General features: G+C 45.1%; 1 protein-coding gene across 1 annotated transcript in view; it reads right to left on the bottom strand.

Annotated features, from left to right (window-relative positions):
- tspan36 (tetraspanin 36) overlaps positions 1 to 10,842 on the bottom strand; it is a 31,461-nt gene extending 20,619 nt beyond the window's left edge. Inside the window, exon 1 of the mRNA XM_067982999.1 lies at positions 10,577 to 10,842. Within this exon, the coding sequence (XP_067839100.1) occupies positions 10,577 to 10,636 (60 nt within the window). The 5' untranslated portion in view covers positions 10,637 to 10,842. The remainder of the gene's footprint in view (positions 1 to 10,576) is intronic.
- Between the last annotated feature and the right edge of the window lie 5,593 nt (positions 10,843 to 16,435).

Genomic DNA, 16,435 nt, shown 5'->3' with positions numbered 1-16,435 from the left:
AAACTGAAGTTAGGGTAATTAGTCTATGGTTTTGACGAGGGAACCACATCTGCCAGCTTCCAATCCCCAGTACAATTTTCCTTCCCACAGTGTTTTCAAAATTATAGTTGGAACCCCATTCTTCCTGAGCTTCTGAGGATCCGTCAGTGCAAGGTCCTGATGATCTTTTTTAATCACAGCTTTGTCCAACTCGTTTTTGTAACCTCCACTAATTGTTTGGTTTGGTTCTCTCCCCATATTAACCTCCTCTGAAAATATTAAAGAACTTTGTGTCGGTTGTCAGATCCTCACTACTATAAGATTGCCTCCATCTCAAGTGGCACTACCTCTCCTGACTGTCCTCATGCTGCTAATGTACTAATTCCTCTTTTTTTTTTGCTTAGGCTATAATTTTTTGTAGCTTCCCTATATCTTTGTCCTGACTTTCATTTAACCTACAAAATGCTGTACTAGTTTAAATTTGATCTTATCTCCCGATTCAGCCATGAATACATTCCTCTTTTCCTTACTAGCATAATGTGGATTTGTATCATTAGCAGCCACCATTTAAATTGATATTGCTGATAGGAGAGAAAGCAATTAGCAAAATGAACATATTTCTTCTGTTTTCAAAGCTTCTCCCCCTCCCCTTCCATATCTACACACACTGGACCCAATTATACTATGACAAATGCTCATCTACTTATTATTAGGTTGCCTACTTGTTCTGTCATTATCCAGAATTGAGACAAATACTGCTTGCTTCCTTGGAGTAGTCACCTATTGACTGAAAACAGCCCTGAACCAAAGAAAAAACACCCCCATCTCAATACACATTTCCCCCATCCCACTTTACTTGGCACCAATTATACACCCAGTAGCGTGACTGATCTCTTGCTTTAAGACCACTGTACAACTCCCCTTTGTTTGCTTCTTCCCTATCCCAGCTCTGTTCAGTGTGGACTATCCTGTGGGACAGCCCAGTCCTCACCCAGGACTGGTCTTAATCCCACAGAAATCTGCAATTTCCCCTGCTACATTAAGTCTCCGTATTCCTAAATTGGAAAGTGTATGGCATAGAATCTTACAGCACAGAAGGAGGCCATTCATGCCTGCTGTTTTGAAAGCTGCGCAATTTAGTCCCACACTTCAGCTTTTTGTCTGTCATAATGCTGCAAATTAGACCTTTGAATTAGATGTGCAATTGCGTTTTGGAAGCTACTATGGAATGCGCTTCCATGACCCTGTCAGGTAGTGCGTTCTGATCTTAACAACGCTGAGAAAATTTCTCCTGATTTACCCTCCCGTTCTTTAGCCAGTAATTTTATTTAAAATGTATAACCTCTGGTCACCGACCCACTCGAGAGAGGAAAGAGTTTCCGCTGATTTGCTGTATGAAATCCCATCATTTTTAATACCTCTATTTAGGTACGCATGTATTTTGGAGTGGAGGTCCATAGAGTGGGACCTATGTGGCTGAAGCATAGCTGCCAATGGAGGGCAAAACAAAATTGGCAGGGGGTGTGTGTGTGTGGGGGGGTTAGGAAAAGGAGGTAGATCTACAAGAGGATGGAGTCAGGAATGAGAGACTTGATGGGGAGGGAGTGGTTGTCAGAGGAGCAAGGCTGAGGGATTTAAACAGAAGGATGATAATTTTAAATTTGATGTGTCAGGGTATTGAGTCAGCACTGTAGGCCAAAATGGATGGGTGGTGAGAGCGACTTGGGCAGGATAGGATATGGGCTGCAGAGTCTTAGAGGAGTTGAAGTTTATGGAGGATGGGAGGCTGACCAGGATAGCATTGACCATATTGCACCTGGAGGCACAAAGGCACGTACGAGGGTTTCAGCAGCAACTGAGCTGAAGTAAGGATAGAAGTGGGTGATGGGATGAGAAACCATTAGCAGAGGTGCTGTAGCTACATTCAGATAAGAGAAAAAGTGGAACCATGCCAGTGTAGTTCCACAGAAGTGGGTACCAAAGAAGAGGTGATGCTGAAGGCTGTACAGAGGAAGAGGAGGGATAATGCACCATAATGACTTTAGTTATTGCTGTGCAAGGGAGGCATGAAAACCTGGTGGGAGAAGTGGGATTGATTTGGTGTGGTCAATGAACCCTTCGTTTTACAGTGTGGAATGTTTCCAATTCAAGCTCAGTAACTTTGAGCTGGAGTAAATCCTCATTTTGTTTGCAGTTACCCAGCCCCAACCATCTCCTTTTCACTATGGACATCCAGTCTCTCTACACCTCCATTTCCGTTCCCCCCCCGCCCCCCACCAGGATGGCCTGCAGGCCCTCTGCTTCTTCCTTCGAGAGGCCCAACCAGACCCCATCCACCACCACCTTCCTCTGCCTGGTTGAACAACTGCTCCTTTGACTCCACTCACTGCCTCCAAATAAAAGTTATCGCTATGGGAACCCGTATGGGTCTCAGCTTTGCCTGCCTTTTTGTGGGATACGTGGATCATTCCTTGTTCCAGTCCTACTCTGGTTTCCCCCCCCCCCCCCAATCGGTGACTTTTCCTGCTCTTGTCCCGAACTGGAAAATTTAAATCAACTTTGCTTCCAATTACCACCCTTCCCTCGCCTTCACACGGTCCATCTCGGACTCTTCTCTTCCTCGACTTCTCTATCTCCATTTCTGGAGATAGGCTGTCAGCCAATATCTACTATAAGCCCACCAACTCCTATAGCTACTTTGATTACACTACCTTCAACCCAGTTTCCTGTAAGGACTCTATACCTTTCTCCCAGTTTCTCCGTCTCATCTGTTCAGACTATGCCATCTTCTATACCAGTGCTTCCGATAAGTCTTCCTTTTTCCTCAACTAAGGATTCCCCTCCATTGTAGTTGACAGGGCCCTTGACCACGTACATCCCATTTTCCACACTTCTGCCCTCACCCCTTCCCCTCCCTCCCAGAACCACAAGGGTCCCCCTTGGCCTCACCTTCCACCCCACCAGCCTCCACATTCAACATATTGTCCCCCACCATTTGCATCACCCCCAGCACGATCCCACCTCCAAACATATCGTCCCCTCCCTGCATTCCGAAGGAACCGTTCCCTCCATTACCCCCCAACACCCGCTCTCCTCCCTACAGCACCTTCCCATGTGAACACAGGAGGAGATACAACACCTGCCCTTTCACCTCCTTCCTGCCCACCGTCCAGGGTCCCAAAAACTCCTTCCAGGTGAAACAGCAGTTTACTTGTACTTCTTTCAATTCAGTATACTGTATTTGCTGCTCACATTGCAGTCTCCTCTACATCGGGAGAGGAAACGCAGATTGGGTGATCACTTTGCTGAAGAACTCCGCTCAGTTCACAAGCGTGACCCTGGCTTGCCGTCCCACTCTGACCTCTGTCCTCTGCCTCTTACATTGTTCCAACAAAGCTCAATGTAAGCTCGAGGAACAGCACCTCATTTTTGTCTAGCTCTTTACAACTTTTCGGACTCACAGATTTCAATAACTTTAGATCATAACCACAGCTCCCATTTTAAAAAAAGGTTATTTATTGGACAGCAGCTGCTAATTATGGTTCTGCTGTTGCCATTCACAGCTACTCCAGACCAATCTTGTGTTTCTTTACTTGTCCCATTACCATCCGCCTTGCACCATCATCCCTTTTGTTATTTAATCACTCTTGCCCTCTACCCTGTCATAGACCTTCCCTTTTGTTCTTTTCTCCCCCTCCCCCGGATTTTGTACATTAACATCTTCCAGTTCGGACAAAAGGTCTTCAACCTGAAACATTAACTGTTTCTTTCTCCACAGATGCTGCCTGACTTGCTGGGCATTTCCAGCATTTTCTGTTATTTCAGATTTCCAGCATCTGCAGAAGTTTGCTTTTGATTGTTTCTGGGATGTGGGTGATGGTGGCAGGCCTATATTTAATGCCTATCCAAGCTGTCCCAAGAAGGTAGTGTAGGCCTTTTTGAACTATCGCAGTTTGTGGCAATAGAGTTAGGTGGGGAATTACAGGATTGATGGTATATGTTCAATCAGGGTGTTGTGTGACTTGGAGGCAATGGTGTTCCTATGAAATTGGTGCTCCTGTCCTTCAGTGGGTGAAGTTGTGGGGCTTGGAGGTGCTGTTAAAGTAAGCTTGGTGAGTTGCTGCATTGCATCCTGTAGATAGCATATACTGTGGTTAGTGTGTCAGAGTGGATATTGAGTTGACTAGCACTGATCAAGCAAGCTGCTTTGTGCTGGTTTCTTGAGCATTGTGGCTGGGCCCATCCGGGTAAGTGGCAAGTATTTCATTATGCTCCTCAATTGAGCCTTGTAGATGGTGGAGAGACATTGAGGGGACAGGGAGAGTGAGTTAGAGTACCCAGCTTGTGCCCTGCTCTTGTAGCCAGTATTGATTTGGCTAGTCCAATAAGTTTCTGGCCAATGTTACTGATGATTTTTTGGGGGGGGGGGGGGGTGCTAGAAAGAAAGACTTGAGGCTGTTGAAGCTCAGGAGGTGATGGCTATTCCTGGCATAAATGTTACTCGCCACTTACCAGTCCAAGATTGGATATTGTGTAGGTTGGCATAGGCTACAGCATGTATGAGGAGTAGTGTTCCACTTGATTCACTGGAATTATCAGTGAACAGCCCCACTCCTGAACTTCCGTGAAAGGGAGATAATAAAGCAGCTGATCATCTGGGCCAAGAAGGTTGCCCTGCAATGATGAGCCTCCAACAACTGGTGTCTTCCTGCATCAGTATGATTCCAGGAGGGGTTTTCCCATTGACCCAAGTTTGGCTAGGGCTCCTTAGTGCCATACTCATCAAATGGTACAGATATTACAGTCAGCCACTGGCATTTAGGTGGACCCAAGCTGAAGACATGTAAAAACTTGTGGTTGTCCTTGTCCTAGAAATGCCCATCATTCGAGTGCTACACAACACACTCAAATGGATCCAAACTCAAGCCAACTGCACTTTAGTGCTGAATTCATTTGGGCCAAACTCACTCAGCTGGCCTCTGCCCATAGATGCAAGTCTACTTGGTCAACAATCAGATTCAATTCAAACAAGTACAATTTCCAAATAGCCAATTAACAAATCACAGCCAACCTCTGGTACTTCCACATCTCTGGATTTCTCAGTAACTTGTTTAAACATGGTGTCTGCATTAACCATAACTGACAAGTGAGCTTGAGCACAGAGTGAACATCCAAGAGTGAAATGCTAACAGAGTGAGGACTTTCAACTGAGAATTTGGAGAGAGTGTGGAAATTAGGTGCAGAGGGGGTAGGGGGTGCCAAGTGATTTAAACCAAGGGTCTATAAATTAATCAACTTTTAAAACAAAAAGACTAAATAGTTACTAATTATTACAATCAAGCTAAATCCATTTACTAAATATAATCTAGATCAAGTGATTCTATTAGACAAACAAACAAAACAGAAAACACAAAACAAACGGCAGTTCAGGACTAATATATGGGAGTTTGAGGACAGTGAGATTGTTCCAGATTGCCACATCAGCAGTAAATATCACTCGCTTGAGACACTCTGGCTCAGAGTCTTCTAGCTGGAGTGCGAGCTAGATACATAAGGGAGGAGGACATTAGTCAGCAGGGTAGTGGGAACCTAGAAGAGAAGGAGGTCCTGCAGACACCAGTCCTATCCAACGGGTATGAGGCAGTCAATACCCATGGGGATAAGGATGAAGGCTGCAGGGAGGATGCCCAGAATGCTAACCATGGAGCAAGAGGCAGTCCACCGGGGGGGGGGGGGAATCCAGTTGGCGTGGTCCATGTCAGCACCAATGACACAAGGAAGAACAAGGAGGTCCTGCTAAGGGAATATCAGCTAGAAACTAAATTAAAAAGCAGGACCTCATGGGTGGTACTCTCAGGATTACTACCTGAGCCTGTACTAATTGGCATAGGGATAGGCAGATCAGAAAGGTGAATGTGTGGCTGAAAGGAGTGGTGTGGGAAGGAAGAGTTCCATTTCATGGGACACTGGTACTAGTACTGGGACAGTAAGGAGCAAATACAGTTATAACAAGTATAAACAAGGACTGTTAAAAATAAAGTAAAAGGAATAACTATTAAAGATGAAATAAACTACCTGTACAGTAATGTACACAGCATCCAAAATAAAATAGGGAACTGGAGGCAATAACCCATAGCGAGCAACCAGATATAGTATGAATAACAAACTGGCTACATAAAGAACAGGACTGGCAACTAAATATTGCAGGTTATAACAATCAAAGGATAGGGAATGAAGGCGGGGCGGGGGGGCACAGAGTAGCTGTACTAATTAGAAATAGCAACAGTAGAAAAAAAAGTGACATCACCAACAGAAGGATAGAAACAGAATCTGTATGGATTGAAATAAAAGATATGGGATCAAACATGCTAATAGAGGTATACAACAGACCACCTAATAGAAAGGAGTGGAGGAAGAAATATGTGAAATGAGTAAAGGACATAGAATAATAAGCATGGGAGATTTTAACTACCCCCAAATAAACTCGCAAGAGGTAGATAAAGGAGTACAGGGAATGGAGTGCAGGACTCCTTTCTTACCCAGTATGTAAAAGGCCCAATGAAAGAGGAAGCACTGCTGGATCTAGTAACAGGAAATGAACCAGAACAGATGAGAAGCAAGCATAAGCTAACATCTAGGCAATAGCAATCACAACATAATAAAAGGTTTAAGATAAAGAATGAGAAGGACACACACAAGACAAAAGACCAAAAGTAATAAAAGGAAAAAAGCTGCTTTTCAGGGGATGTGAATGGAACGAAGGAAAATAAACTGGAAAAATTTACTGATAACGAAATAGAATAGCAGTGGGAAACATTTAAAACAGTGATCAAGATTGTCCAGGAGAACTGTATCACATAAAAAAGAACAAACTAGCCAGTAATGATAAACCATGGATACATAAAGAGAAAATTGAAACAAAGATATCTCTCTCTCTCTCTCTTTAAAACCTACACCAAGCATTGGCATCTATCCTAATATCTCCTTATGTGGCTCAGTGTCAAATTGAGATAATGCTCCTGTGAAACGCCTTGGGATGTTTTACTATGTTACGGCACTATATAAATGCAAATTGTTGTTGTTGACAACAACTGTGGGTATAGCTGCAATGTGCATGATTCAGGGGAGGTAATAGATGTGGGTTTCTTGGCTCCCAGAGATTATACTAATTTAAATCTAAGGGTGGAGCTTAATGTCCTATAGAGGAAAGCCATTAAGACTTCTTAAACTACCTTTCATTACTGTTAGAGACACTGTACCATTGTAAGCTGTTTGTAATGTATATTGAGGGTTGTCTGAATATACTTAGATGTAATAAGGCCCAGTATTTCATGAAAAGGTAGTCTTGGTACTCTGACCCCCAAGCCTGTTGAGGGGGTCCTTGCACAAGTTGAGATCAGGTGGTGATATGCAGTCCTCTTGGTATAAAATGGATATGAAAACTGACCACATTAAGAAACATAACACTGTAGATCTTCCATTCATTCCAGACTTGTGTTGCAGCAATGCAAACACTAGCAATCTGCATGTTGACCTTGTTCAATGGAGACCAGCAAGATTACAAATATAAAAGGGTGAGGGGAAATAAGAGGAACAGGCCTCTCAACGATGGGAATAAGTGTCTTTTAATGTCCCTGCCCTCTTCTGCCACTCCCCATCCATGTTATCCAGTGTTTGTGGTTTATCTTTAACATTTGCTAAACTTTAAACCTAGAACACTGACTTCTTGTATACACTTCCACAAGATGACCACACATTAGCATTACCTATCGATCCTGTGCAGTCCACTCTAAATGCAGAGCAATTTCAATTGCTTTTAGTACTGTACCATTTTAAAAAACATTTCCCAAGTGCCTATATTAAAGATTGGAGCCATAGAAGCTTAGCCACTGTATTTGACTGCAGGATTAAGTATTCTCATCATACTAGAGATTTGTTTATGGCCTCGAGGTTAATAGACCCTGTATTGCTGTTCTGGCATGTGCTCTGCCGTACCAGACGCTGGTTCTGAGAAATGTGCTATAAACTTTTAGTCACAAGCTAATACGGAATGGCAGTTTGTTAAAAGCTCATGCGGAGCTTCAGTAACAAGTGATCACATGGTTTTGAAAGCAAAGAAATGATTTGTAATGGGGTTGAGCAGGTAATATCACTGTTAGTGGTCATTAACCCCTGTCTGCAATCTAAACTGCAAGATGGCTTTTTCACTTGTCAATTATTACAAAAACCATATTCATGTCTACAATGCCTGTGTTTATTAAGGTCACTGGGATCGAGGCCAGGTGAAAGCAAAGTGGCTTTATTTTCTCTTTGCCCCCAAACCTGCCATGGTTGAGGGGGGGGGGGGGGGGGGGGGGGGGGGGGGGGAGGGCTCTACCTGAAACAACTCGAGTTGCCACCCTATGCTTCATCATTACCCATCTTTCATTCGACCCATGTTTATGCAAAGTGTGCATAGTCTCGAGCCAGCACTGATGGAAACACTGAGCCTATATCCTGCTTTGTGGAAAATTTATTTCCTTCTCCATTCACTTTGTAATGAACCTGCTCTGTTGCTATGAGAACCACCTTGTGAGCAAGGTTTTTAAATTGAATTGTTGACTGACATTTGGAAATCTGATAGTAGATAGGCATTTTGCCAGAGCAAAAAATTCAGATAGCGACTTCAGTTTTTAAAAACCTTATCAAAATCTGAAGGACATCACTGGGGTCCACCAGATAACAACAGGCTCCTGTGTAACAGGAGAAATAGTTTAGACCTTGTCATTTCTAAGGAAGTAAGCTTCATGTTCAACTGCTGGCCGCTCAATTCAGAGCAGCATTGTCACTCAAAAGTTGAAATATTCATGCTTTAACTCCCAACTCCTCTCCAAGAGGAAACTGGAGTTTTACATGACCAGTTACAACACTCAAGGTTGGACAGAGGCCAAAATGCAAGTGAGTTTCTCATGCCGCTGTCATCATTGCCCTCCACCTCCATGTTATTTAGCCTACTTAAAGGAAGAACTTCTCTTTTTGTTGTTTTCTGGGGAGAAAGAAATCAGCAACAGGTTTATTTAACATATTGGTATCAATATGTTTTTGATCAGCAAGGGAGTCAAAGGATATGGGGAAAGGGCGGGAAAGTGGAGTTGAGGTAAAAATCAGATCAGCCACGATCTCATTGAATGGTGGAGCAGGCTCGAGGGGCCGAATGGCCTACTCCTGCCCCTATCTCTTATGGTCTTATATGTACTTTTAGAATTACAAGCTGTGTCAAGGGGAGGTGGCAACATAAAGGGAGTTCCAAATTAGCATGAAAGAGCCACAATGGAGAACAGAGTAATTTAGTATTAGAGGGTGTGCACAAGGGGAGGATAGCTGGAAGTTGAAAGGGGAGAATATGTAATACAGGCCAGTAAAGTTTGAAAGGACCATGATGATTGTGTGTGAAGTGTTGAATTCTGCACAAGGCCACATCATTCTGACTAAGTTCTCATTTATGGAAACCAGTTAAAAGACCATAGCTGGGACAGATCCAATGATGGAGTCATGGCATCAGGGAGATAGGAGAACAGAAGAAAAAAAAAGTGTTAACTGTGTCAGTTCAAAACAAGGACTGGATGGTAGAGCCAAGTTTGTGGAAATTGTCTTTAGCTTCCAGTTAACCTAGAAGGAAATTCACTAGTCCTTGTAGTTTAAAGAAAAAGTTTACATGTAAATCCAGTCTTTATTGATGAATAAAGAGAATTTTTTACCCCAAAAAGCTGTGGAGGCTGAGTCAGACAAATTTTTGATCAGCAAGGGAGTCAAAGGAAATGGGGAAAGGGCAGGAAAGTGGAGTAGAGGTAAAAATCAGATCAGCCATGATCTCATTAAATGACAGAGCAGGCTCAAGGGGCCAAATGGCCTACTCCTATCACTTATGGTCTTATACCACATTACAGATAAAAGAGTTTTGAAATGAAGTGCACATAGCTGGAGGCAGAGACTAACAAGACATTCCAATTTGCAGTTCTAGCATTTGACTTGTCCAGTTTCACCACAGCTGCTACCTGACCTGCTGAATGTTTCCAGCCTTGTTTTAAAAAAAAATCAGGATGTCCAGTATTTTATTTGTGGTCCAATATGCAGTTACCTTAACATGAGCAAAGGTTCACTTTACAACTAGTCACCATAGTCTTAGAAGCAACAGCTCCCTCCACCTTACCAAGACATATTGTATAATGTGCAACAGTGCAGTCCTTACTAAAAAAAAAACTTGCTAACCGATTCAAACATTCATTCCAAGAATACAAATAACTAGATCATCATCCAAACCACTAGCAATAAAACAGGACATCTCCGACTTAATGTAAGCAACTCCATATGCTAAAAAGCACAAAGTTCAACCAGATTTTGAATAAGAGCAAGCGAGCAGAGAGCTGGATGGAACCCGCGGTGCGTTGGTTCTCCTCGAGGTAAATGATTGGGAAAGAAACTAAACTGGAGACGAAATCCGCCCCACCATAGTCTTCCAGAACGTTTTTTTTTACGGGAAGCTTTGTCTACCGCACAAACTGTTAGAAAAGTTTTTAGATAAATAAAATTTAAAAGTTTATTTTTTAAAAAAACTCACCCAGAAAATGAGGCTGAGGAAAATGAGGATGGATTTGGAGGTTAACACGCCACAGTCCATGGTGTCGGAGCACAAGTTGGTGAAGCAGGGACCTGAGTAACAAGTTGACCAACTTTGTACAATTACAACTCAAGCTAGTGTTTTCTACCCTTTTATTTCCTGTTCCCCGCAGTTTTTTTTCTCTCCCTTTTACTGCCCGCCGATTAGTTTAGTTTCACATTTGACGACAGAACACGTACATGACTAATTATCCCGAGTTGACTGAGAACAATTTCCACTGCAGGGTCCTAGCGCTCTCCGAATTAAAGGGGCAATGATGTTCCATTCAGTGTTTTTCTTTTTTTCCAGACTTGACTCGATTTGAGAAGGGCTCCATACGCACTGGCAGCCTACCCAAGTGGTTATTCTTTGCTCCTCGCTCTATACAATGAGCGTCTGTAGGGTAATTGTTTGTCAAACACTTCACATTAAAACTCATCATTACATCACAACAATGTAATAGTGTCACTCCCGTGTAATGAAGAAAATGGTTTGTGGCTGTTGCTGACCTCTTTTTTTTTCAGTTTCCTCCCCTTTAGAATATAGTTGCACAGGCAACAGCAACTCCCCATAGCCATTCTTCACATGTGAGTCTAGAGTGGCACCAAGTTATTCTACCATAGATTGCTTCACAGATGAGCCAGATTCTTAGCTCACTTGACATCCACACAATAGTCACTTTCCAGCATGAGCTACTGAACGGCAATCAGGAATGGGAATTCCAGCTGATATTTCTCTCCCGAGCCCAGAGCGCTGAGACCAATTTGGAGTAGCCCAACGGGCTGTGATCAAATCTGGGACCTTCTGGATTTATATGGCCTAGTACCACACTAGACAGTGTCCATTAGACCATTGGAAGAGCTGACAATACTCTTTAAAAGTGGTGGAAGTTATGTTACAGCTGTACATAGCTCTGGTTACACCCCATCTGGAATAATGAATTCAGTTCTGGGCACCGCACCACAGGAAGGATATATTGGCCTTGGAGGGGGTGCAACGCGGATTGACCAGAATGATACTGGGACTTAAAGGATTAAATTATGAGGACAGGTTGCATAGTCTATGCTTCTTACAGATCCAGGCTAGACGCGGCCCGCGGCACGTCGCTCCGACTGTCTGCCTCTCTACCGCTGCATTCTCTGCGCCTGGGTGACCCTGGAGAAGGAGCACACGGTCTCTGCCCGTAATCTTGAGGCTTTCCGTGACCGGTGGGCACCGCAGGGGCTGGAGTGCTTCCTTGATCATTATAATAAAATTATTATTTGACTCTGTTATTGTTTGGTTTTGTTTTTTTTTTAAATAAAAACACACCCTAACCCCCCCCCCCTCTTATAAAAGGGGGCCTGAACACACACACATAAAAAAAAATCTATGCTTGTATTCCCTTGAGTATAGAAGATTAAGGGGTGATCTAATTGAGGTGTTTAAGATGATTAAAAGATTTTATAGGGTAAATAGAGAGAAACGATTTCCTCTGGTGGGAGAGTCCAGAACAAGGGGGCATAACCTTAAAATTAGAGCTGGCCGTTCAGGGGTGATGTCAGAAAGCACTTCTTCACACAAAGGGTAGTGGAAATCTGGAACTCTCGCCCCCAAAAAGTTGTTGAGGCTGGGGGTCAATTCAAAATTCCAAAACTGAGATTGATAGATTTTTGTTAGGCAAGGGTATTAAGGGTTACGGAACCAGGGCAGGTAGATGGAGTTAAGATACAGATCTAATTGAATGGTGGAACAGGCTCAAGGGGCTGAATGACCTATTCCTGTTTCTATGTTCTTATTTTGCAACAATGTGACCCATGAATGTATTTTGCCACTGCCTGAGATAACAACAAAGTAGAAATCATCTTTGCACAAGACACCAGCTGTTTAAAAATAAGGCCTCATCCATCACCACCCTCCTCCACCTGGCTGAACCTGTTCTTATGTTGACCAATTTCCCCTTTGACTCCACTCACTTCCTCCAAATAAAAGATGTCGCCAAGGGAACCTGCGATGGGTCCCAGCCATGCCTGCCTTTTTGTGGGGTACATGGAACATTCCTTGTTCCAGTCATACTCAGGTCCCCTCCCGGTACATTGATGGCTATATCTCTGCCACTCCCTGCTCTCGCCCCGAGCTGGAAAATGTAATCAACTTTGCTTCCAATTTCCACCCTTCCCTCGCCTTCACATGGTCCATTGCTGACTCTTCCCTTCCCTTCCTTGACTTCTCTATCTCCATTTCTGGAGATAGGCTGTCAACCAATATCTATTATAGGCCCACCGACTCCCATAGCTACCTTGATTACACTTCCTCCTACCCCGCTTCCTGTAAGGACTGTAAGAATTCTGGGAATTCCACCTTTTGCCTGAGTATGGAAAACTTTGGCCATTGACTATAATCCTAAGATGGAAGGATAGGTGAGAGGTCACCAGACGAATCAACAACACACACAGTGGAATGTGGGAGAATTACTGCTTCAGACATGTCTCTGTTTTAATGCAAAACCTACAGCAGGTGGTCAACGATCAGAAAGGCAGTAGGCCATTGAAAGAGGCAACTGCTCCAGACATGGTGGGGCCATGTCTTTGTTTTAAAGCAAAACCGATCAACATCCAGGACGATGAATACAAAAGGAGCCCGGTATACCAGGTGATCAACAAATCGGAATTAACAATGGCCCATCGAGAAAAGCAATTGCAACATGATGAGAGACCATCAAAAGCCATCAAAGATTCTTAAGGACTTTGTAAGAACTGTTTAAACAGACATGAAGTGCCTCATTTTAAGTGACGAAGATCATTGTAAGAGGAAGGGTATATAAGTGGAAACTCAAAACCCCTCTCGCTCTCTCTCTCTTGCTCTTGCTTTTGCTCTTGTGCTCTCTCTGGCTCTTGCTTGCTCTTGTGTTCTGCTCCTCTTGTTCTGCCTGTCTCTTGGAGGAGAGAAGCTTCCAGCGAAACCAACGAACCCTACGTGAGAGAACCGGTCAGCCAGACCTGCAAGTGCAAAGGATTGGTGAGCCTCGACCATACGTGTGTGTGTGTGAGAGGTGTCTCCAGGGTCCCCCCCAACCTCTTAGTTTAGCGGGATAAAGTAAGCAGTGGCTGTGTGTAACTCAATGTACTGTGTAGGACCGTTTGTGTCGTTATCTTCTTCGTGTTGACGTATAATAAAACCAACATTCCAATTCAATTCAAATACCGAGTTCGTGTGTTCTCTGTGCTATTCGACTGCGTGATCCATCACCGGGTGCATTAGCGTAAGTCCCGTTTTCCTGAACCCCCGATCCGTGAGGTATAAGTGTTCCTTGGCTAGACCGGGGAACAGATATTTGCACCGATCAATAGGGTGAGAACAACCCCAAAACACCCTACAGGACTCTATTCCCTTCTCCCAGTTTCTCTGTCTCTGTCGCATCTGTTCTGACAATGCCACCTTCCACACCAGTGCTTCCGATATGTCTTCCTTTTTCCTCAACCAAGGATTCCCCTCCACTGTAGTTGACAGGGCCCTCGACCGTGTCTGTCCTATATCTCGCACTTCTACCCTCACCCCTTCCCTTCCTCCCCAGAACCACGAAAATGTCCCCCTTGTCCTCACCTTCCACCCCACCAGCCTTCACATTCAACGTATCATCCTCCGCCATTTCCACCACCTCCAGCATGATCCCACCACCAAACACACCTTCCCCTCGCCTCCGGTCCCAGCATTCCGAAGGGATCACTCCCTCTATGACACCCTGGTCCACTCTTCCATCACCCCCAACACCCGCTCTCCTCCCCACGGCACCTTCCCGTGTGAGCGCAGGAGATGCAACACCTGCCCCTTCCCCTCCTCCCTTCCCACCGTCCAGGGCCCCAAACACTCCTTCCAGGTTAAAGTGCGGTTTACTTGTACTTCTTTCAATTTAGTATATTGTATTCGTCGCACACAATGTGGTCTCCTCTAAACTACAGAGATCAATCGCAGACTGGGTGATCGCTTTGCTGAACACCTACACTCTGTCCGCAAGCGTGACCCTGACCTGCCGGTCGCTTGCCATTTTAATTCCCCATCCCAGTCCCACTCTGACCTCTCTGTCTTCAGCCTCTTACACTGTTCCAATGAAGCTCAAGGTACAGCACCTCATCTTTCGTTTAGGCACTTTACAACCTTCTGGACTCAACATTGATTTCAATAACTTCAGATCATAACCACTGCTCCCATTTTTTAATTTATTTATTGGACTGCAGCTACTAGTAATGGTTTTGCTGTTACCATTCACAGCTCCTCTAGACCGATCTTTTGTTTCATAAATTGTCCCATTACCACCGTCCTTGCCTTGCACCATCATCCCTTTTACTATTTAATCATTCTTGCCCTCTACCCCATCACAAACCTTCCCTTTTGTTCTTTCCTTCCCTCCCCACCTTCCCCTAACTCTGTACTTGCTTAAAAGCTTTAACTTTTTAACATCTTCCAGTCCTGTCGAAAGGTCTTCGACCTGAAACGTTAACTGTGTTTCTTTCTCCACAGATCCTGCCTCACTTGCTGAGCTTTTCCAGCATTTTCTGTTTTTATTTCAGATTTCCAGCATCCGCAGTACTTTGCTTTTGATTTTATATTTTTAAGAGTTGCCTATACCTATCCATATTCCTCTACATGTATCTCTGCTTGTAACCTCTTTCTCAACATGTACCTCCTCCTCTGCTAACTCTATCAGATGTTTTATGTCTTGCCTTTTTAAAAAATGTGTTTTTAGGAATGCCGGCAACACCAGCAAGGCAGTATTTATTGACCATCCCTAGTTTCCCTGTGGACATTGAGTCAATCACATGGGGCTCGATTTTGCGATCGCGTTTCCGGCGGGTTTCCAGCGGGTTGGCCCCGAAAATCCCGATATCCGGTCACGTGACCGGATCGCGACGAAATCCCGGCCACTTCCGGGTACCGCGCTGACGTGCGGGGCTGCGCGCGCAAGCCCCGCTGGTGGGAATCCCGCAGGCAATTAAAGCCAGCGGGGTTCCACTTGAGAGTACTTAACTTGCTCGTTGTGGTCAGTTAATGAGCTGAAGCAGCTGTCAAAAGAGGAAGTGTGGGATTTTAGGTTCAAGGCAGTCAGTTTCCCACCCTGGGGGAAACAGTACCTTTCAAACCAGGCGTGTTGCAGCCAGCAGCCTGTGGCAGGTGCCAAGGTGCGCTCCACGGGGGAGAGCCCTCACCCACGCAGGAGGCCACCGCGTCACATAGGGCAACCCCTGCCCTCCACCACCCCCCGCCAAGCCAGAGGACAGACCGACACGAAACCGCAGCCCCAGTCCGAGGACCCACCCACCTACCCTGCACAACCCCTCACACCAACACCTGCCAGATGGGTGGTGCGTTGACATCGTCGGAGGACGAACAGGATGACCAGCCCCAGCAGCCTCGCAGTCCACGCCGTCCGCCTCGGAGAGGTGGGGCCCCCCAACACGGTGCTGCGGCACACCCACCTGCACAGCAGGAGGGAGGGCAACCGCAGAGAGAGATGCGTCGCAGGAGGCACTACCCTCCGCACAGGGTGTACAGAGCGAGGCTCAGCTTCATGGACCTCTCCGAGGAGCAGTGCATACGGAGGCTCAGAGTCAATCGCCAGGTAGTCGCCGACATCTGCAGCCTCCTTAACGACGAGCTGCTCCCTGATGGACCAAGCAGCATCTTCTTACCTGTCGCCGTCAAAGTCACCACTGCCCTCAACTTCTTCGCATCCGGTTCCTTCCAGGGTGCCACCGGGGACATCACCGGGGTCTGTCAGTCCTCTGCACACAAGTGCATAAGGCAGGTCACCGATGGGTTGTTCCGCAGGGCCTCCCACTACAT

Source organism: Heptranchias perlo, chromosome 1 (genome assembly GCF_035084215.1).
Source record: "Heptranchias perlo isolate sHepPer1 chromosome 1, sHepPer1.hap1, whole genome shotgun sequence".
Classification (NCBI taxonomy): domain Eukaryota; kingdom Metazoa; phylum Chordata; class Chondrichthyes; order Hexanchiformes; family Hexanchidae; genus Heptranchias; species Heptranchias perlo.
The sequence above is the reverse complement of the archived record's forward strand: the minus strand, read 5'-3'. Positions and strand labels throughout refer to the sequence as shown.